This window comes from Schistocerca nitens, chromosome 2 (assembly GCF_023898315.1).
Source record: "Schistocerca nitens isolate TAMUIC-IGC-003100 chromosome 2, iqSchNite1.1, whole genome shotgun sequence".
Classification (NCBI taxonomy): domain Eukaryota; kingdom Metazoa; phylum Arthropoda; class Insecta; order Orthoptera; family Acrididae; genus Schistocerca; species Schistocerca nitens.
This window is the reverse complement of record NC_064615.1, coordinates 1,180,234,745-1,180,253,299: the sequence shown is the minus strand read 5'-3', so window position 1 is coordinate 1,180,253,299 and position 18,555 is coordinate 1,180,234,745. Positions and strand designations below refer to the sequence as shown.

The 18,555-nt window shown below is 38.9% G+C and overlaps 1 protein-coding gene across 1 annotated transcript in view; it reads left to right on the top strand.

Annotated features, from left to right (window-relative positions):
• LOC126234823 (Down syndrome cell adhesion molecule-like protein Dscam2) overlaps positions 1-18,555 on the top strand; it is a 299,567-nt gene that overhangs the window by 260,889 nt on the left and 20,123 nt on the right. The window contains exon 18 of the mRNA XM_049943568.1: positions 13,110-13,286. Within this exon, the coding sequence (XP_049799525.1) occupies positions 13,110-13,286 (177 nt within the window). The remainder of the gene's footprint in view (positions 1-13,109; positions 13,287-18,555) is intronic.

The window sequence follows — 18,555 nt, the reverse complement described above, 5'->3', positions numbered from 1 at the left end:
AGTAGTGTGGCATAAATTGTGTGTTTAGATCAAATAGTTCATCTGTTATAATATTTATTATTTGCTACAGAAGTTACTTGAAAATTTTGTACTGTGTTTCTCTCACTAATGCCTTATAATACCTAAATTATAAATTCGGTATTAGGCATTAGAATACGCAGTACAGCATATAGGGTAATTTCTATGTTATAAAGTGTCTTACTAACTCTTTAAATTCAGTTTTAAAGCTTTTAGGCCTGGAGCTTTTTAGATGACTTGAATAATTTAAGGAATTAAAACACTATTGTACACAAAGGGAACAATGGTTTAAGGCTTTAATCATAAAGTACACAAATGTAAACAGATGTAAGAAGCAGATTTATCCCCCAACATGTACTGTAAGCATGTAAAAAGTTTGCCAGTTACATTACGGGAGAGGTGGGATTGAAAAGAGCAGTAGCTAAGCTGCTAGAGGGAAAGAGAATGTCAAAGCACAAATTATTAGTTGTTTCTTGCTGAGTGCTGCCCTGCTGCCCACTAATAGGCAAGCACCGCAGATAAACTGCTATGATATAAATTTCATTGGTAACATAGATTTATAAATGTCCATTGTAGAACTGACCAGCTTCAAGTGTGGTTCCCATTTGTAGCGAAGAATGTAAAATTAAGTCTGTTGTACAATGCAATAATTAGGAAAAAAGTAGCCACTCATGATCATTGAGGCTGGTGACAATTGTAAACAGAAGATATTCAACTTGAAATGCTCCAAAGGGGACTGACATGTGGAGCCAGCTCGAGCAGATTTTGCAGCCCTTTGCAATAATTACAAGCACCTCTTCTTCCTTCCTTACACACAAAGACACAAAATTATAATATTTTATTAGCATTATCATTCATTAAGAATTGTCTTATTTTCATGTACCCAGTTGTTTAATTCTGATGGTTTTTTATGTGAATATGCTACAATACATGAAACTGAAGTGAAATGTTTGTAGTGTAATGCATTTAGAGTTATCTGAAATTATTATATGCACCAAGATGCAGCAATATTGCCTACCAAGTGTATACAGGCAAGACACTGAAATGACCCCTAACAATGAATTTGCAGAGGGAAATGGACGATATATAATGGTGAATTTCATAATCTCTTTTCGTTCTTGATAAATTTGAAAAAGAGTGTTTCAAGAATGTTGAGAATACTTTTTATAATGCACTTCACAAAATTTTTCAATTTATACATTAAATAAGGATTTCAGCTTGTTGAAATCTCCAGTGGACACAATAGCACAAAAGTCTGACACAGCACCATCATTGTAATAATTGTAGCAGATTTTCCAGTTATTTCTAAAGAAATATACAGACTTGAAGTAGTGCACTTCATATGAGCAATATGAAGATCTAACTGCATTTAAAAAAAAAAATGAATTTTAGATGTTACAATGTGACAAGTACTTTGAATTTTATGGAACCACAATTGCTACGATGATTCAATTTGGAACTCTCTCCAACTACATTCAAGATACCTGCCACTGCAATTATCATAGCTGAAATGTTGAACATGTGAAAATACTAGTTGTTCAGTGGTGGAGTGAATGAGTGGAACTTCTGTGATGAAGAATGCTCCAGCCAATGATTCCTAAAAGCATCATGCTATCATGAACTATAGGAAGTCGATATGGGGAATGATTTGTCCAAGGTTACTGCATATGTTTTGTTGGGCTCTCATACAATGCTGCCATAAGGTGCAGTGAACCAGCAAGTGTAGGATAAATTGCACACAATGTAACAATATTTTGTGAAAACACTTTATAGATCATGAGCATTCAGTTGTTTTACTTATATGCTATTAATTATTTCTCAATTGACATATACACAACACAACAAGACTTGACCATATGTTATGAAGCCGCAACTGTAAGATCTCTGAAGTTATATTAACAGACTCTTCCGTCGGTTCTTGGTAGAATAACATTATAATAATAAATGAAAAGCACCAGTTTGCTTTTGTTCTACAATATTGTAGAACAAAAGCAAACTAGTACTTTTCATTTATTATCTCTGAAGTTGCTAGCAGTTAGAAACATAAGACAGTATACTAATTTTTACCAACATACACCTATTAGAACTAGGAAGCGGAAGCTCATATTTTCCTATACAAGCAATTAAACTGTGTGTCTCACCACAAAGCCACTCTATTAATTAGTAAATAACTAACCAATCATACACTACATACAATAACAACCTAACAAGTATAATGTCTTTTCCTATTTGTGATAGTAATAAAAGGTCTCATCAGCATTGTGCATATAATAAAACTGTAAATTTGTGTTAATTCCACATTTAATTGAGAAAAATCACATCAGAGATGCCTATAACATCAACAGAAGCCAGATTATTCATTTTTGGCGTTCCTATCTTTCTGAATGTATTAAATAGTCTTAAAAGGTTTGCCACCAGATGACATTATGAAAATTCTACAATATTTCCTTGGAGCAACTGTCCGAAATCTTCAGGTGGCTCAACCTTGCTGGTGGCTAGGTACAACTGATGGTATCCACACATGGACACCACTGTATATAGAACACGCATGCACAGGTGCAGAAATCACACGTGCGCAATGATCTGCCGATTGATGCCACCGTATTCAAATGCCCTCTGCTGAAAATTGCAGAGCAGCCAGCATTCCTAAATATGAACTGTATGCTATGTTCACTAACAGTGTGGCCATATGTCTCTCACTAAAAAACCATACTCTATTATCAAAAAAATCTTGAGTTTCTCATCATGCTTTAATGGCAGCCAATGCAGAGTTCCAAGCTGTGCCCAGTTGAAGTCCCGTAAGCTGTATGAATACATATTGCTTCCTTCATGATGCAATCCCAGAAAGATGATGGCAGGTATAAAACTTCCATATTTTCATAAATCGTGCAAAATGATGCATTCAGATAGTGTTCTGCAACTGCTGGTTTTTCCAGTGGGCGTGGGCGTGTATGATGCTGATGTTTATTGCAGCGTTTTTGTACTGCGCGACGTGTCTGTCCTATATATGCTACCCCACATTTACAAGAAATCTTGTACATACCATGTTTCCTCAGGCCAAGATCATCCTTAACCGAACCCAACAGATTCCTCAGTTTTTCAGATGGTTGAAAGGCACACTTAATGTCATATCCTCTGAGGACTCTTCTGATTCTTGACAAAACAGCACCAAAATAATGACAAAAAGTCCAAAGTGAAGGGTGTCTTCGTATCTTCATTCTGCTCCATAGATTGAACTCACTTGGGCCAGAATGCATTATGTATCTGTCTCTCAGAATAACCGTTTCCTTGGAACACTGTCTTCAAAAGTTGTATTTCACTCAACTGGCTTTCAGAATCAGGTACTGCATGTGCTCTTTGAGTTAACATACCTAATGCACTGCCACACTATACACGTTGATGGCAGCATGTGGCCTGCAAATATAGATCTGTATACGTTGGCTCGCAGTACACACTGCATCCCAAGGTTCCATCTGCTTTCCTTCATACCCAAACATGAAGAAAAGGTAAAGTACCATCTTTTTCCACATCCATTGTGAAGTTTATATTTGGATGGAGTGAATTTAAATGCTGAAGAAACATAGGTAGAGTATCAAGTCCATGTGACCATGCCACAAATTTATCATCAGGCTTTCACTATTTTTTACTGAATAATATGATCTGATTGCTATAGCTGTGTGTATTGTGGACACGCAAAACATGTAGCCATTGGCACCAATGTCAGAACCTCTTGGAACCTTTCATGCCAACTGTTCTGAAACTCATGGTAGTGTCAGTTTTTATTCTATTCGTTGCATCTGGGCCTATTTTACAACAGCCTTCATTTAAATTCATATTCCTTGTTACAGAGATCCAGTTCATAAGTCATCCCTGGCATATGAAGTCCATTGGTTCTAATGTGTATGGCCACAAATCTGTATTACTACCATGTGAAATTTATAGCACAGCTGCTGATCAGTACAGAAGAATGTTGAAGATTAGGTGGGTAGATCACGTAACTAATGAGGAAGTATTGAATAGGATTGGGGAGAAGAGAAGTTTGTGGCAAAACTTGGCTAGAAGAAGGGATCGGTTGGTAGGACATGTTCCGAGGCATGAAGGGATCACAAATTTAGCATTGGAGGACAGCGTGGAGGGTAAAAATCGTAGAGGGAGACCAAGAGATGAATACACTAAGCAGATTCAGAAGGATGTAGGTTGCAGTAGGTACTGGGAGATGAAGGAGCTTGCACAGGATAGATTAGCATGGAGAGCTGCATCAAACCAGTCTCAGGACTGAACACCACATCAACAACTGCTGATCAGTTCAAGGTGTATACACCTCTGATTTATCAGCAGTGGAAGTCAAATGAGAAAGAATTCCCAATAAATGGATGATCATTTTCTCCTGTCACTCACTGAGAGAAATGGGGAATGAATTCTCACCTCAGTCCCAATCCTACAGATTTCAATTTTCTGTTTGTGACACCCAACAAAATTGTAATGACAACCACAGCTCATTTTTCTGAAGAGACATAGCATGATGTATACTGTAATCACTGTGGTATAATAGTACTTTGAAAATGAGACATAAGAATATTGAATTTCTCCATGTGTCAGTATAGGTGATGCAAGAGAGTGCTGGGATGATGAGAGTGACTATCTGGGTGCCTGCAACCTGTAAGTAAAGGCGTGCATGAGGAGATGCTGACATAAGCCAGTATTGGCACTGTCAACCCACATTAGGGCATTGCTCGATGCCAAGTGCCTCTTGCACTGATCGACTGCTGCAGTATAGATTTCACGGGGAGGTAACATAAATCTGTGAACACATAATATAGATACGTTCCTATTCAGATGCAGTGCCACGGTTGCCACAGGTTCAGGAAATCAGGGAATTTCAAATATGTCAGGAAAATATTAGGGAAACTTGGAAAAAAACTGGAAAAATTTCATTTTTGTCTCAGTAAATGAAATGGTTTGTTTACTTTACTGAGGTGTCATGCATCGTCGCTGGCTGGGTGCAGCTGAGTATGTGCGCTTCTTCACCACTCCCTCATTCCTGCTGCTTCTCCCCTTTCTACCACTCCCCTCAGCTTGCAGTCAGTGCTTCTTGCCACTAGCCTAGCAGCTGCCAATGAGAGGCAGGGAGGCATGAGAGGATTTGTTTGTATCTCATTCTCAGAGGTTTTAGATGCAGCAGCCGGAGACGGCAGTCATGTGTGCATGAGTTGTGTTTGCATGATTGTGTGAATATTTGTTTGTATCTCATTCTCAGAGGTTGTAGATGCAGCAGCCAGAGACGGCAGTCATGTGTGCATGAGTTGTGTCTGCATGATTGTGTGAATATTTGTTTGTATCTCATTCTCAGAGGTCGTAGATGCAGCAGCCGGAGACGGCAGTCATGTGTGCATGAGTTGTGTCTGCATGATTGTGTGAATGTGTGTGTGCTCTCATTTTCTGACAAAAGCTATAGCTGAAAATTTAGTTATGAGAGTGTGATTATCTTTTCTACGTGCCTGTCTGCAGCTCAGCAATCATCTTTATGGTCAGTTGCTACATATCCTCATTATTATTGATTATCAGAATATTCGACAAGTTATCTGTTGCATGGGTTGAACACTGTGGTCTCATTTCATCAACATGCTGTCAGTGACCTGTGAATAGCTGGTCACACAAGTGGATTTCTGCAGTCTGGGCCAAAACCAGAGGCTGTTTGTGTACGGATCTGTAATGGATCGGGCCTGCCGATCTGAAGCCATTCACTTCCCACTAATGTGCAGGCCCTGCCCATCAGATCTAATCTCACCAATCTACCCACAGGCTAGGTCTGTTTGTGTGTGGTGTAATGCAGAGGATTTCCATGGTTTATCCACGGACCCAGGACTGCGGTGGTCCTCAGCAGGCTAGAGGCCATGGGCGACAGATTTCAGGAATTTCGTCTCATCACAAGTACGTTACATAGTGTAGCTTTTTATAGACATTTTATTTGTTCTAGTACATTTTGGCACTTCAAAAGCAGTTTATATGCTAGAAAGTATGAACGATAAGAAGAATAAAATTGTGTCAGTCACTTGAGGTTTGTGCAGTACGTACTCATACATTTCTCAAAAGAAAAATCACACAATACCTGTAAAATAATAGATATAACACAGTGGGTAATAGCTGAAAATAACAAACATAGTAGATTCATCATTTTATTGGCAGTCACCTATAGTGTTGGTTCATACAATTCTTCCACACCGTATACACTTCTTGCAAGTGGCGTACTTTTTTCTGAGGTTATTTCTGAAATCAATGAAGGGATTTTAACTCTTGTCTTGTGGCTCCAAGGAAATGTGTATTTGGTCACCAAATGTGTTTCATTTTATTGAAATTAAATAACATCAGTGGTCTTAATGAAACACATATACCATGTGGCCTGCTTTCTCCATATAAAAATAGTTCATTACAAAATATATATATATATATATATATATATATATATATATATATATATATCACTATTGTTTCTTGTACTGTAGCTGTAAAGACAGATTGTCAACTTACATCTCAATTTACCCTTGAGATCTCAAATTTTATCAGGGAGAAATGCTAAAACTTGTCTGTAAATCAGGGAACTATCAGGGAATTTCACTGGGGAACTTGTGGCAACCCTGAGTACTCATTAGTAGCAAAGAACACAACACTACTCAACAGTGTTACAATTAACTTTGCCACAGAAGTATGATGCTACAACTGGTAGATCCCAGGGTTGGCAGCAATAGCAACAAAGAGGACAGTCAATGTGAAATGATCTGTAAGGAACCATTGTGCGATGAAATTGAACTGCGAGCTTGCAGGACAACTACTCTTGTGCTAACTACTCTTGTATATTGAAATATCACATTTTTCTCAACTTCATATCATATACATTTGAGTAATGACTGATAATGCCCATATGCAAATTGTGCCATTTGCAAGATACATACACCTTTGATTTATCAGCACTGGATGACAAACAAGAAAGCATTGTCTCGCGGCACCCCAGTGTACTTGATGCTTGTGTGCATCCCACACATTGCACACTGTCCCCATGTATTTATAAAGTGTATGGCATTTACAAAAATTTTCAGTCACATAACTTGCAAATTTGTTTTGCTGTGTAGATTTTCTCTCCTCTTTGGCAATAGCTGCAGTTTACATAATTAATTAGCTCACAAGATGAACAAATAAACATGGTCATTAAATGGCAAATTATGTGTTTAATAAAATAGTTGTTTTCATTATTCAACTAATATGATTATGGGTAGTATGAATTTTCCATTAAAACATGTTCATCTTAATTCATGCACCCTACACTGTCTGCTTATTTTGAACTAAGTGAATTGTAGCTGGTAGAAAATTGTCAAAAAATTCATGACCAGTTTATTTCAAATTTTTATGTGATGCTTTAATAAACGTTTAGATTGACATAGGCTACATTTTTTGAATATATACATGGTATATATAATGTACAAAGGAGAAACATTGTTAGCAAACATCTTGACAAGTTCTCGACAGATTTGCTTAAAATTTTTACACAATTTATATCTACTGCAAACCACTGTGATGAGGTCCCGTACCAGTTATTATGGTTTCTTCCTGTTCCATTCTTGTATGGGATATGGGAAGAATGATTGTTTGAATGCCTCTGTGCATGCAGTAATTATTCTAATCTATGCTCACAATCCCTATGTGAGTGATATGTAGTGGGTTGTAGTGTATTCCTAGAGTAATCATTTAAAGCTGGATCTTGAAACTTTGTTAACAGACTTTCTTGAGATAGTTTACATCTATCTTCAAGAGTCTCCCATTTCAGTTCCTTCAGTATCTCTGTGACGCTCTCCCATGGATTAAATAAACCTGTGACCATTTGAGCTGCCCTTCTGTATATACATTCAATATCTGCTGTTAGTCCTATCTGTGACAGGTTCCACACACTTGAACAATATTCTAGAACTGGTTGCATGAGTGATTTGTAAGCATTGTCCTTTGTAGACTGATTGCACTTCCATAGTACTCTTCCAATAAAGTGAAGTATTACACCCATGTATTTGTATGAGTTGGCCAATATATATATATATATATATATATATATATATATATATATATATATATATATATATATCATTTTACAAAGTAAAAAATTTTACATTTCTAAACATTTGGAGCAAGCTGCCAATCTCTGCACCACATTGAAATCTTATCAAGATCTGACTGTATTTATGCAACTTTTTTCCGATAGTATTTCATTATAGATAACAATATCATCTGCAAAAAGCCTGATTTTACTATTAATATTGTCTGTAAGGTCATTAAATACAGCGTGAATAGCAAGGGTCCCAACACACTTCCCTGGAGCACACCCAAAGTTACTTCTACATCTGACAGTGACTCTCCATCCATGATAACTTGCTCTGTCCTCCCTACCAAAAGGTCCTCAATCCAGCCAGAAATTTCGCTTGATAGTATTTTTGGCAGTAAGTGTAGGTGTGGTACTCAGTCAAATGCTTTTTGGAAAACAAGAAATACTGCATCTGCCTAGTTACCTTGATCCAAAGCTTTCAACATGTCATATGAGAAAAGTGCGAGTTGGGTTTCATGTGACTGATGTTTTTTAAATCCATGCTGGTTGGCACTGAGGTCATTCTGTTCAAGATACCTCATTATGTTTGAGGTCAGAATATGTTCTAAGATTCTACAATAAATCGATGTCAAGTATATTGGACAGTATATTGTAGAAGTTCTTTTTCCAAGAACTAGGCACAGTTTTTTGTTTGAGGTATCTTTGATAGATTATAGTTAGAAGAGGGTCTAATTCAACTGCAAATTCTGTATAGAATCTGACAGGGATTCGATCAGGGCCTGGAGCTTTCTTTAGTTTTAACAATTTCACCCGTTTCTCAACACCACGGACACTAATACTTATTTCATTCATCTTTTCAGTGGTACGAGCATTAAATTTGGGAAATTCTCCTGGTTTTTCCTTTGCAAAGGAGCATTTGAAAATATTTCAATTTTTGCTTTACTACCCTCACTTTCAATTCTTGTCTCATTCACTTAGGACTGGACACAATACTCTAATAAACACTCAGACAAACATAGGCTGTTTATTTTTTTAAACAACAATGTACAGGTTTTCTGTTACAATGTCTGCAAGAAAGAAAATGCTGTGGTGAGCTGTGAAAATATGAGGCTTCATTTCCTTTCTTGCAATCAGTTTTAACTATGATAGCAGGGCATTGAAATCATTAGACAAATTGTTTCTCCCAAACATATACTCCTTACATATCAGTCTTCACATAAATTATATTTACAATAATGTGCTGATGTGCTTTTTTTTAATTTTTTAGTTTTAACAGAAAGCCAGATTATGGTTAGTATGTTGCTGAGAATCTAAATCATCCAATCCTGCAGTTAGTTTTAACAGAAAGCCAGCTTATGATTAGTATATTGCTGGGGACTCTAAATCATGCAAAACCATGTGAAACACTATCACTGAAGCTATCATTCTCACACATCTAGCAGCTGGAGAGGGCTTCCTCATACCCTATACACCAATGATCACAACTGTTTTATCCATCAATTTTAAGTGACTTCAACTCCCAATCAAGGTTTGTTTGCTATAACAGTAACCAAGGCTCACTCAAGGTCAGAAGTGTGGAGAGGGGGGGGGGGGAGATAGCCTGAAGGGGGAGGGGAGGAAACTGACACAGAGAGGGTAAAGGAGGAGGTGTACATAAGTGGAAGGGGCACGATGAAGTGGAGGGTGGACAAGCAGATGGCCAGAGAGAGGGAGAGACAATTGGTGGACAGAGAGAGGGTGCGAGCAGAAGAGATGGGAAGATGCACAAAGAGAGGAGCAGAAGTAGATTAGTATATCCAATTCCCATACATACTAAGCAATTTCAAAGCACTGCCAGGTTTGCAAGTTTAATTATAATTATAGGCTTAATCAAATTTCTTCCAGACCAATAAATGGCATGTCTAACTTATAATACAGGTTCAGTTGGACACTGCAGTTGTGATTATTGCATGAATATAAAAAAAAATTCACCTAAGCTTTAATCAACATAAACATTGTCATACTGGCAGTAATTTGTTCACCTTGTTCGACTTCCCACTAATCAGATACTACAATTCATTTCAATTCCAGTTTTTAAATATACTTGTTACAGCAGTATTACATTCATCAGTTTCTACATAGATTCATTGGTATAACATGGTATTCAGTAGTAGGGTTATTATGTCAAAATCCTGTGGAATAGCTACAAACAAAAACACTGCAAGAAAAATATTCTTCAGCTCATACATTTTTATCGACACACTGAATTAGTATATTGCTCCTTCATACATATATAATACTGATGTAGGAGAAGTATACATTTTTGGACCGTAGACTGCAACATATTGTAAAATGAATGCAGCGAAACAAAAATATGGAAACTGGTTGCATATAATAGTTGTAACTAATAAAAGAAATTACAATATTGAAATTAATGTTGAGTGAACAAATATTTAAAGAATATAGTTAACTGCTTTTTTGCAGATGATCGAGACTGGCAACATTACTTTTGTTTCTGATACTACTTGTCTTTTAATGAAAATATAAAGATATGAAAGTAAACAAATTACAAGACTAGCATATGACACAGGAAACCATAGGTCACTCATTACAAAACTGTATGACACATTTAAAGATTACCAGATTGCAAAGATCACTTATGGGAATGGCAGACGAACAGTCTTGTCCAAGGCAGTGTCGTGACTCCTTTCCTATCCAACCTTTATACCAATGACCAAATAACATAAAATTACTTGAGCCACTTCCTGTACGTTGATGATCATGCTGTCACAGCACAAAGAAAGAGTTTTAAGGAGGTAATGTGCTGGTGTAAACTGTTTCCAGCACACCAGTCGGCAAATATGTAGTGCGGAGATCCATAGTAGGTGCTGGATCAAGTTACCCTATCAGAAGAGAGGCCAGAGGCAGGTTTGCAAGCAACATGTTACCAATGCCCTTATGACAGTAAGTATTTAGGCCGCCACAGCTGACTCGAGGGCCGCACTAACTCAGTCACTGACACACTAACTCACACTCCAGTTTGGCGTCTTGTCAGTTCACATCCCAGGCTACGATCGTACATAGTGACCAGTATTGTGCCCCTAGCTAGATTACTAATATTGTTTGCAAGAGAACTATTATGGATGAGCTTGTACCACAATACATGGACTCCATTAAATTTAAGTAGCAGCTATCGGTTCATGTAAATAAAGAACTGTGTTAATCCATATGTGCATTTGTGCTGTAGAAAGAGGATACCGGCCACAAATAACAACATCCTCTCCCTTGCTCCCCTATGGTGCAATACTCTACAGTGGTGATGAGGACTACAGGCAGAACAAAATGTTGAATGTGCTCCAATAATCATGTCAGTATACTATCACAAAAAACACTTAAACCAAAACCCTCAAACACAAAGTCAGTGCCATCCACCTTCACTCAAAACAGTCAAATTGAAAGCTGAATATGTACAGATGCAAATGGAGGACAGGACCAAAGATGCTGAAAACCACAGATCAGGCACTGTGCTTCTCCACAGCAAAACGTGCTTGCCCAGAGTAGTACAGATCTTTAAATGCCAAAAATATCAATGTAAGCTCAAATAAAACATGATGAAACTCCCACTGGTTGGTAAACTATATAAAGCAGCTAGACTTACGGTCCACAATACACGATGAACTGATCACAACCATACAGAGAGGCTTAAGCATATCTTCAATGAGTGCCACACCATGCCTTGTTTTGGAGCTTCCTGTGGGCCGAAAGACTTAAATCTGACAAGAAATTTGTGAGCAAAGAATTCACTGAGCCTCCAAATGATTACTCCCCACTACAGAAGATACCCAGTGGTGACAACCTGAGATGGAAGAGGAGGAGGAGCCTGAACCTCATCAGAATAAGGATAGCACCAGTGAAGGCAAACCTGATCAAGTGGTGCCTTATGGATGAACATGATGACAGATGTGATTTTGGTGAAGATCCAGATATGGATCTTCCCTTGTAGAGTTCTCAATATATGCTTTCCCCCTTTCAGCTGCTTCTTCCTTGCTTAGTACTGGCTTGCTGCCTTAGCTTATAGTTTTCATAGTGAAACTTCTGTTTTCTGCATAGGTCTGTTTAATTTGACTGTATACAGCATATATCATTCCCATAGTTATGCATAGTTGTACAATCTTGAATTTCTCCTCTAGCCATTCCTGCTTAGCCGTTGAGCATTTTCTGTCAGTCTCATTTTTAGTTGTCTGTATTCCCTTTTACCTCATTTGCTACATGTATTCACATAATTAACTAAGTAGACATACTTTGGTGTTAGCATACTTATTAGAAATAGCCTGCAGTGATTGTTTCTGCCTATCTTTGTATACATTGACTTGTTCTGCATTCCTGAAGGCTCCCCTGTGGGATGGATTTTACAGAACATTCTGTGTGAAAGAAGGAATGAATGTGTGAATGGAGAATACAATTTAATTGTGATAGAGACTGTAATTTGGTAGTAAGGAAAGGGGAGAAAGAAAAAATAGTAGGAGTACGTGAACTAGGGGAAAGGAATGAACAAGGAAGCCATACAGTTGAATTTTGCACAGAGAAAAATTTAATAATTGCTAACTCTTGGATTAAAAATTATGAGTGAATATCATACAACTGGAAGAGTACTGGAGACATCAGAAGTTTTCATATAGATTATTTAATGGTAAGAGAGAGAAATTTTAAAATCATATTTTAAACTGCAAGAAATATCTAGGGGTAGATGTAGACTCTGACCTTACTTATGAATTGCAAATTAAAACTGAAGAAAGTGCAGAGTTTCAGACAGTGCATTAGCCAATGATTGGCTGAGACAGAGGAAATGAATCACTGTAATGGCAAATTTAATAATAATGGCTACTTCTGTATTAGAGATACTCTTTCTATTTACACGGTTTTAATGTGGTCATGTTTCAAACTTCTGTAGAGTCTTCAGAAATAAGGTATGTTATTACAGATCCAAATTATATCTTTTCTTAATTGTTGTGAAATTTACTTTCAGCCACAATTTCACCTGATGCTGCAGAGCGTTCAATATCTGGGGGCAAAATGTTCTATAGTGATCTTGGAATTATAGGACCAACAGCATCAGCTGTTATAGTTCTTCTAGCAGCTGCCACTGGCCTTTTATTGTACCTCAGAAAAAATCAAGAGATGTTGTCATCAAAACCATTTGGAGGTATTTTTATCAAACAGCTACATATGAGTATCAATTAATAATAACTGAGATGAAATTAATCATGCCAAAAGCACTTTGGAATGCTTGGTATTGTGACTCTACCACCTGTATACATTTGCAGTATTATATCCTTCCAACTTATGAAACAAAGTAAACATTCTTTTCATAATTACAAAACCAAGCAATTCTCCCTTGTATTCTGATTCTTATTTAATGATCCATAGTTTGTAGCTAATGTAATACCTGCTATGTTATTTGTTTATTGCAGGGATTTCTGTGTAACTTATATACAGTAGACATGTTTCCTTGATTGTATCTGTGCAAACTGAAGTGACAAATACAAATTTATACCAAGGCCAGGATATGAAGCTGGGTTTCCTGCCCACCAGGCAGATGTGCTAACCACTGCGCCACCCTAGTGCAGCGACTTTGCACAGTTGCATGGAGTACCCTTACATTCCTCCCTCCTCAGTCCAAATTCTCATTCACATCTTAGCCCGTTTGGTATTCCCCCTAAACTTGAACAGCACGAGAGGTTCTCCAACTGTATTAGAATATACCTCAGCATTGAACAAAATTCCAAGTGAGCTGAGGCATGAATGGAAATTTGGACAGACCAGCAGGCATGCTGGTGTAATCCATGCTGTTGTGCAAAGTCACTGAGCCAGGGTGGAGTAGTGGTTAGCATTCCTACCTAGTGAGCAGGACACCAGGATATGAATCGTGGCCTTGGCACAAATTTTCTTTTGCAGTTTTAGTCTGCATATATACATCAGATAGGATCCCCCATTTAATTTGTTGCCGAGGTGCTATTCCACTACAGTTGGGGAGCCTCTGCAGTGCTGTTCAAATTGAGGGACAATAAGAAAGTGTACCAAGGCATGAATGGGAATTTGTGCTGAGGAGGGAGGGATTACAGGGTTGTCCATGCAGTTGTGCAAAGCTGCTGTGCCAGGTTAGTGCATCTGCTTAGCGAGCAGGAGACCCAGGTTTGAAACCCAGCCTTGGTACAGATTTTCATTTGCACTTCAGTCTGCATTTATACATCATAGACATTTGAAACCAAAGCTCTCTGGAACCATATATTTTCATCTGATTCAAGCACCTGTGCCCCAGTTTCAAGCAGGTCAAGGAGAATACCAATTGAGCTGAGACATGAATGGGAATTTGGATTGAGGAGGGAGGAGTGATAGGGTAGTCTGCGGCATTGTGCAAAGCTACTGCGGCAGGTTGGTACAGTGGTTAGCACTTATGCAAAGTAAGCAGAAGACCCAGATTCGAAAACTGGCTTTGATGCAAATTTTCATTCATCACTTCAGTTGTGTGTATACATAATAGATGTTTTTGAGACTTGAAGGAGGTCTCACGAGCTATATAGTTTTATTTGATATCTTTGACTGGTAAAATAATATTGTAATTGGTATCGATATTTCAGTACAATACAAAAACCCACAGCTTTTGTGCACGCCAAAGTCCAACCCAACAGTAAAGGCCACTCATACATCAGTGTAATTTTAGTTCAGTTCTGTACATGTTCTATCGTTATGTTTCTTATGTCATCCCAGGAGTAAATGATGAGGATAATGTGGCACTTAAACACAAAAGGGCAGTAACACAAATAACAAAATTTTGATATTACTTAACTTTATAACATGCGGTTTCCAAATACACAGGAGGGTCACAATGCAAGCAAAGTGTTCAATAAGGCAGCTCAAATCCAATCCGTTCATGTGGAGGTCACAAAAGTCTAAGTAAAAATGACTGATTAGCAGGCCTCTTCAGCTGCAAGTGAGTGACCCCAAGACTGAACCAAGACCACCCATGAGCAGGTCCATGCCTTTCCAGCTCTCCCAATGGGGTGCTGCAGTCTCTGCCTGTGGATGCTGTCTCCACTGGAAGACATAGATTGGTACAAAGGCCTCCATATGTCCATATGCCCCCCCCCCTCCCCAACCCCCCCTCCCACCACCACCACCATCATATACTGGAGCTGAGCACCCACCCACCCCCTGGCATATGCCCTGAGCTCACCTAGGAACACCATCCCAAAAACCTGGACAAAGGGTATGTCCCCATGCCCAGCAGTGACCAGAGTCTTCCTCCCTCGACAACGGCAATGGCATGGGCAATGACAGTGGCATAGGTGACAGTGATTCTGAGGGGCCAAGGCGGCCCAGTGTAACACAGCTGAGTGGAGTCGTGCACCCTGCTGGTGCTGCAGCAATGGCAACATGGCAACATTGACATCCTTAGGCTCCCCATCCAGCACTGCCAGCATAGGAGCAGATGGAGGCAAAGATGGCAGAGGCTGGGGGGTCCTCCTGGGCAGTACGTCTCCATATTGAGAAGCAATCGCACAACAACCAAGCCCACAAACGTGCAACTGATTTTTATGGAGTTGTAACACTCCAGAGGGCACCTGTACTAATTTAATGGAATAACCAATGATTTTCAACACAATTACCTTCTCCCAGCACTTGCTACCATGGAAGCATCTGAAAAAGACAAGATTATCAGGCTTAAACTGAGTGTGCAGCTGTGGAATGATAGCCAACCATGATGGAGGATGCAGCAGTTGGAAGAAGGATCCAGTGTCAGCAAGCATGCAACAGCACCGGTGGTGAGCATTCATGTCGTGGCTGGGAGCAGTATGAGTCCAGAAACAACAATAGTGATTCCTCTCTAGTGTGAGAAGCATACAACTTGGACATTTTTTGCTTCAATGTCTGAACCAATTGTTCATCTACACCGTTGGATTAGGAGTGAAGCGGTGCAGTGGTGATAACGCTTGATTCCATTGGCAACACAAAACTGCTGGAATGCTACTGATGTAAACTGTGGTCCTTTGTCTGGAATGGTCAGTTTAGGGATGCCCTCTATGCAAAAAATGGACCGCAGTGTTTTCACTGTGCTAATAATTGTGGGGGAGCACATCAGAACCACAAATGGGAACTTTCTGTAAGCATCAGTCACAAGAAGCCAGTAGGGTTCCAGAAGGGGCTCATGTAATCAATATGCACTCTTTGCCAAGGGAGGCTAGTCTGGGATCAGTCAAAAATTTTTTGTCATGAAGAAGCGCGGTGCTCCATGCAAACCATACACTGTGAGGTGAATTGTTCAATTTGCTGCCCTTACCAACTCCTGTGCAGTGGCATCAGGCAAGCTGCTTAGTTCTTGCCATGCCCCAATGGCTTTGATGCAGGAGGCCAAGAATTTACTGCTGAAGTATAAAAGGAACCACTTCATGACATTGGTCATTTGTCTATGTGAAGAAAATAACATGACTTTAAAGTGACAAATTGTATCACAGTGCAGAGTTTCACTATCCTGAGCATCAGTGTGGTAGCAAAATTCTTCAGAAGTGTCAAACACCAAGTCAGTGCTTACTGAGAGGCATGAAAGAGTATTAGCATTTGAGTGTTTTGTAGGTGGTCGATACACACTCTCATATTGATAACTGGCACTGCAGTTTTGTGCTGTACAGGGAGGAACCAGCCCCATCAAGCTGAACAGTGAAACATCTGGCTTATGATCTATCACCAAGCAGAACTTCCTGCCATATATGTATTGGTGAAATTTGGTGACACTGTAGCAAGAGCTTCTTTCTCTATTCATAAATAATTACTCTAAGCTTTGTTCAAGAATTTGGGCCCAAAAGCAATTGGTATGTCTACAGATCCAATTCTATGAGAAAGGATAGTGCCAATTTCATATGACAAAGCAACAATAGCAAGAATGACTGGCTTTGCAGGATCAAACTGCACAAAACAATAGTCACTTAGCAAGGCATCTTTTGAGTTTCTGAAGTACAATTTGACGATCATGAGACCACACAAATGGAACATCCTTTCTGTAAAGGTGATACAACAGAGCAGCAATCTGCACAGCCTGTGGGATGAATCGAATGTAATATTTAATTTTTCTAGAATAGTTTGCAATTCAGTTTCTCCCAGAAAAGCTTGCAATTCAGTTTCTGCCAGAAAAGCTTGCAATTCAGTTTGGTTGCAAGGAGCTGGCAGATCATGTATAGTAGTGAAGCATGATTGCAAGGGGTGAACCCTCTGATTGTTAATGACATGTTCTAGATACACAATTTCAGGTTGAAAGAATGAATACTCTCCTTTATTGCAGTGTAAACCTACATCTTGAAGCACTTGAAAAAGTTTGCATAAATTTGCTAAATGTTCCTCAGGAGTACATCTAGAAACAAGAATATTGTCTAAGTAATTTCCACAAACTGGGACCTGGGTCATTAACTATTCAAAGTAGCATTGAAAGATAGCAGGTGCGGAAGCCCTGCCATATGGCAAATGTGAAAATTTGAACAACCCCTTATGGTTGTTGATAACAAGAATGTGCTGGAACTGTTCATCAACAGGTAACTGCGAAAGTAAGCATATTGCGTATCAGCCTTTGAATAAAAGTGACCAGCACCCTGTTTGTGCTTTAATTCGTCAGGCATATCAAAGGAAACGAGTCAACCACAATTTGTGGATTGACTGTTGACTTAAAACTTGCACACAAATGTACTTTTCCTGATAGCTTCCATATGATGACTAACAGCAATGCCCATTGGCTGGTACCAAGTGAGGTGGCGCAGTGGTTAGCACACTGGACTCAAATTCAAGAGGATGACGGTTCAAAGCTGCATCCGACCGTTTAGATGTAGGTTTTCTGTGATTTCCTTAAATCACTCCAGGCACATGTCAGGATGGTTCCTTTCCAAGGGCATGGCCTATTTCCTTCCTCATCCTTGACACAATCTGAGCTTGGGCTCCATCTCTGATGACCTCGATGTTGAGAGGGATGTTAAACCCAATCTTTCTTCCTTTTTCCCATTAGCTGGCTGCAGTGGGTACAATCATTCCAATTTCTTGTTGAGCTAATAGTTCCTGAGTAACTTGGCCCCTAATTGCATGAGGAGCAGGGCAAGCAAAAACAAAGTGAGGCTGAGCATTGCCTTTCATACAGATACAAATCTCAGAATTGTTAGCCTGCCTAAATCATCTTGAAATAAGCCAATAAATTCCTTGCAACTTCCCAATATTGGAGTGACAGGCACAAATGAGTTCACTAATAAAACATGTCTTGTACTTTAAAGTCAAATAACTGAAAAGAATTCATTCTAAAAGTATTTTCGTAGCCACATGAACACAACACTATAAATGGAACTGTTTTTGCGATGCTGCAAAAAGTAGTGGGTGGGTTGCACAGACCTAACACCAGAATGTCATTACCATCGTAGGCAGACAACATAGATTGAGACTGG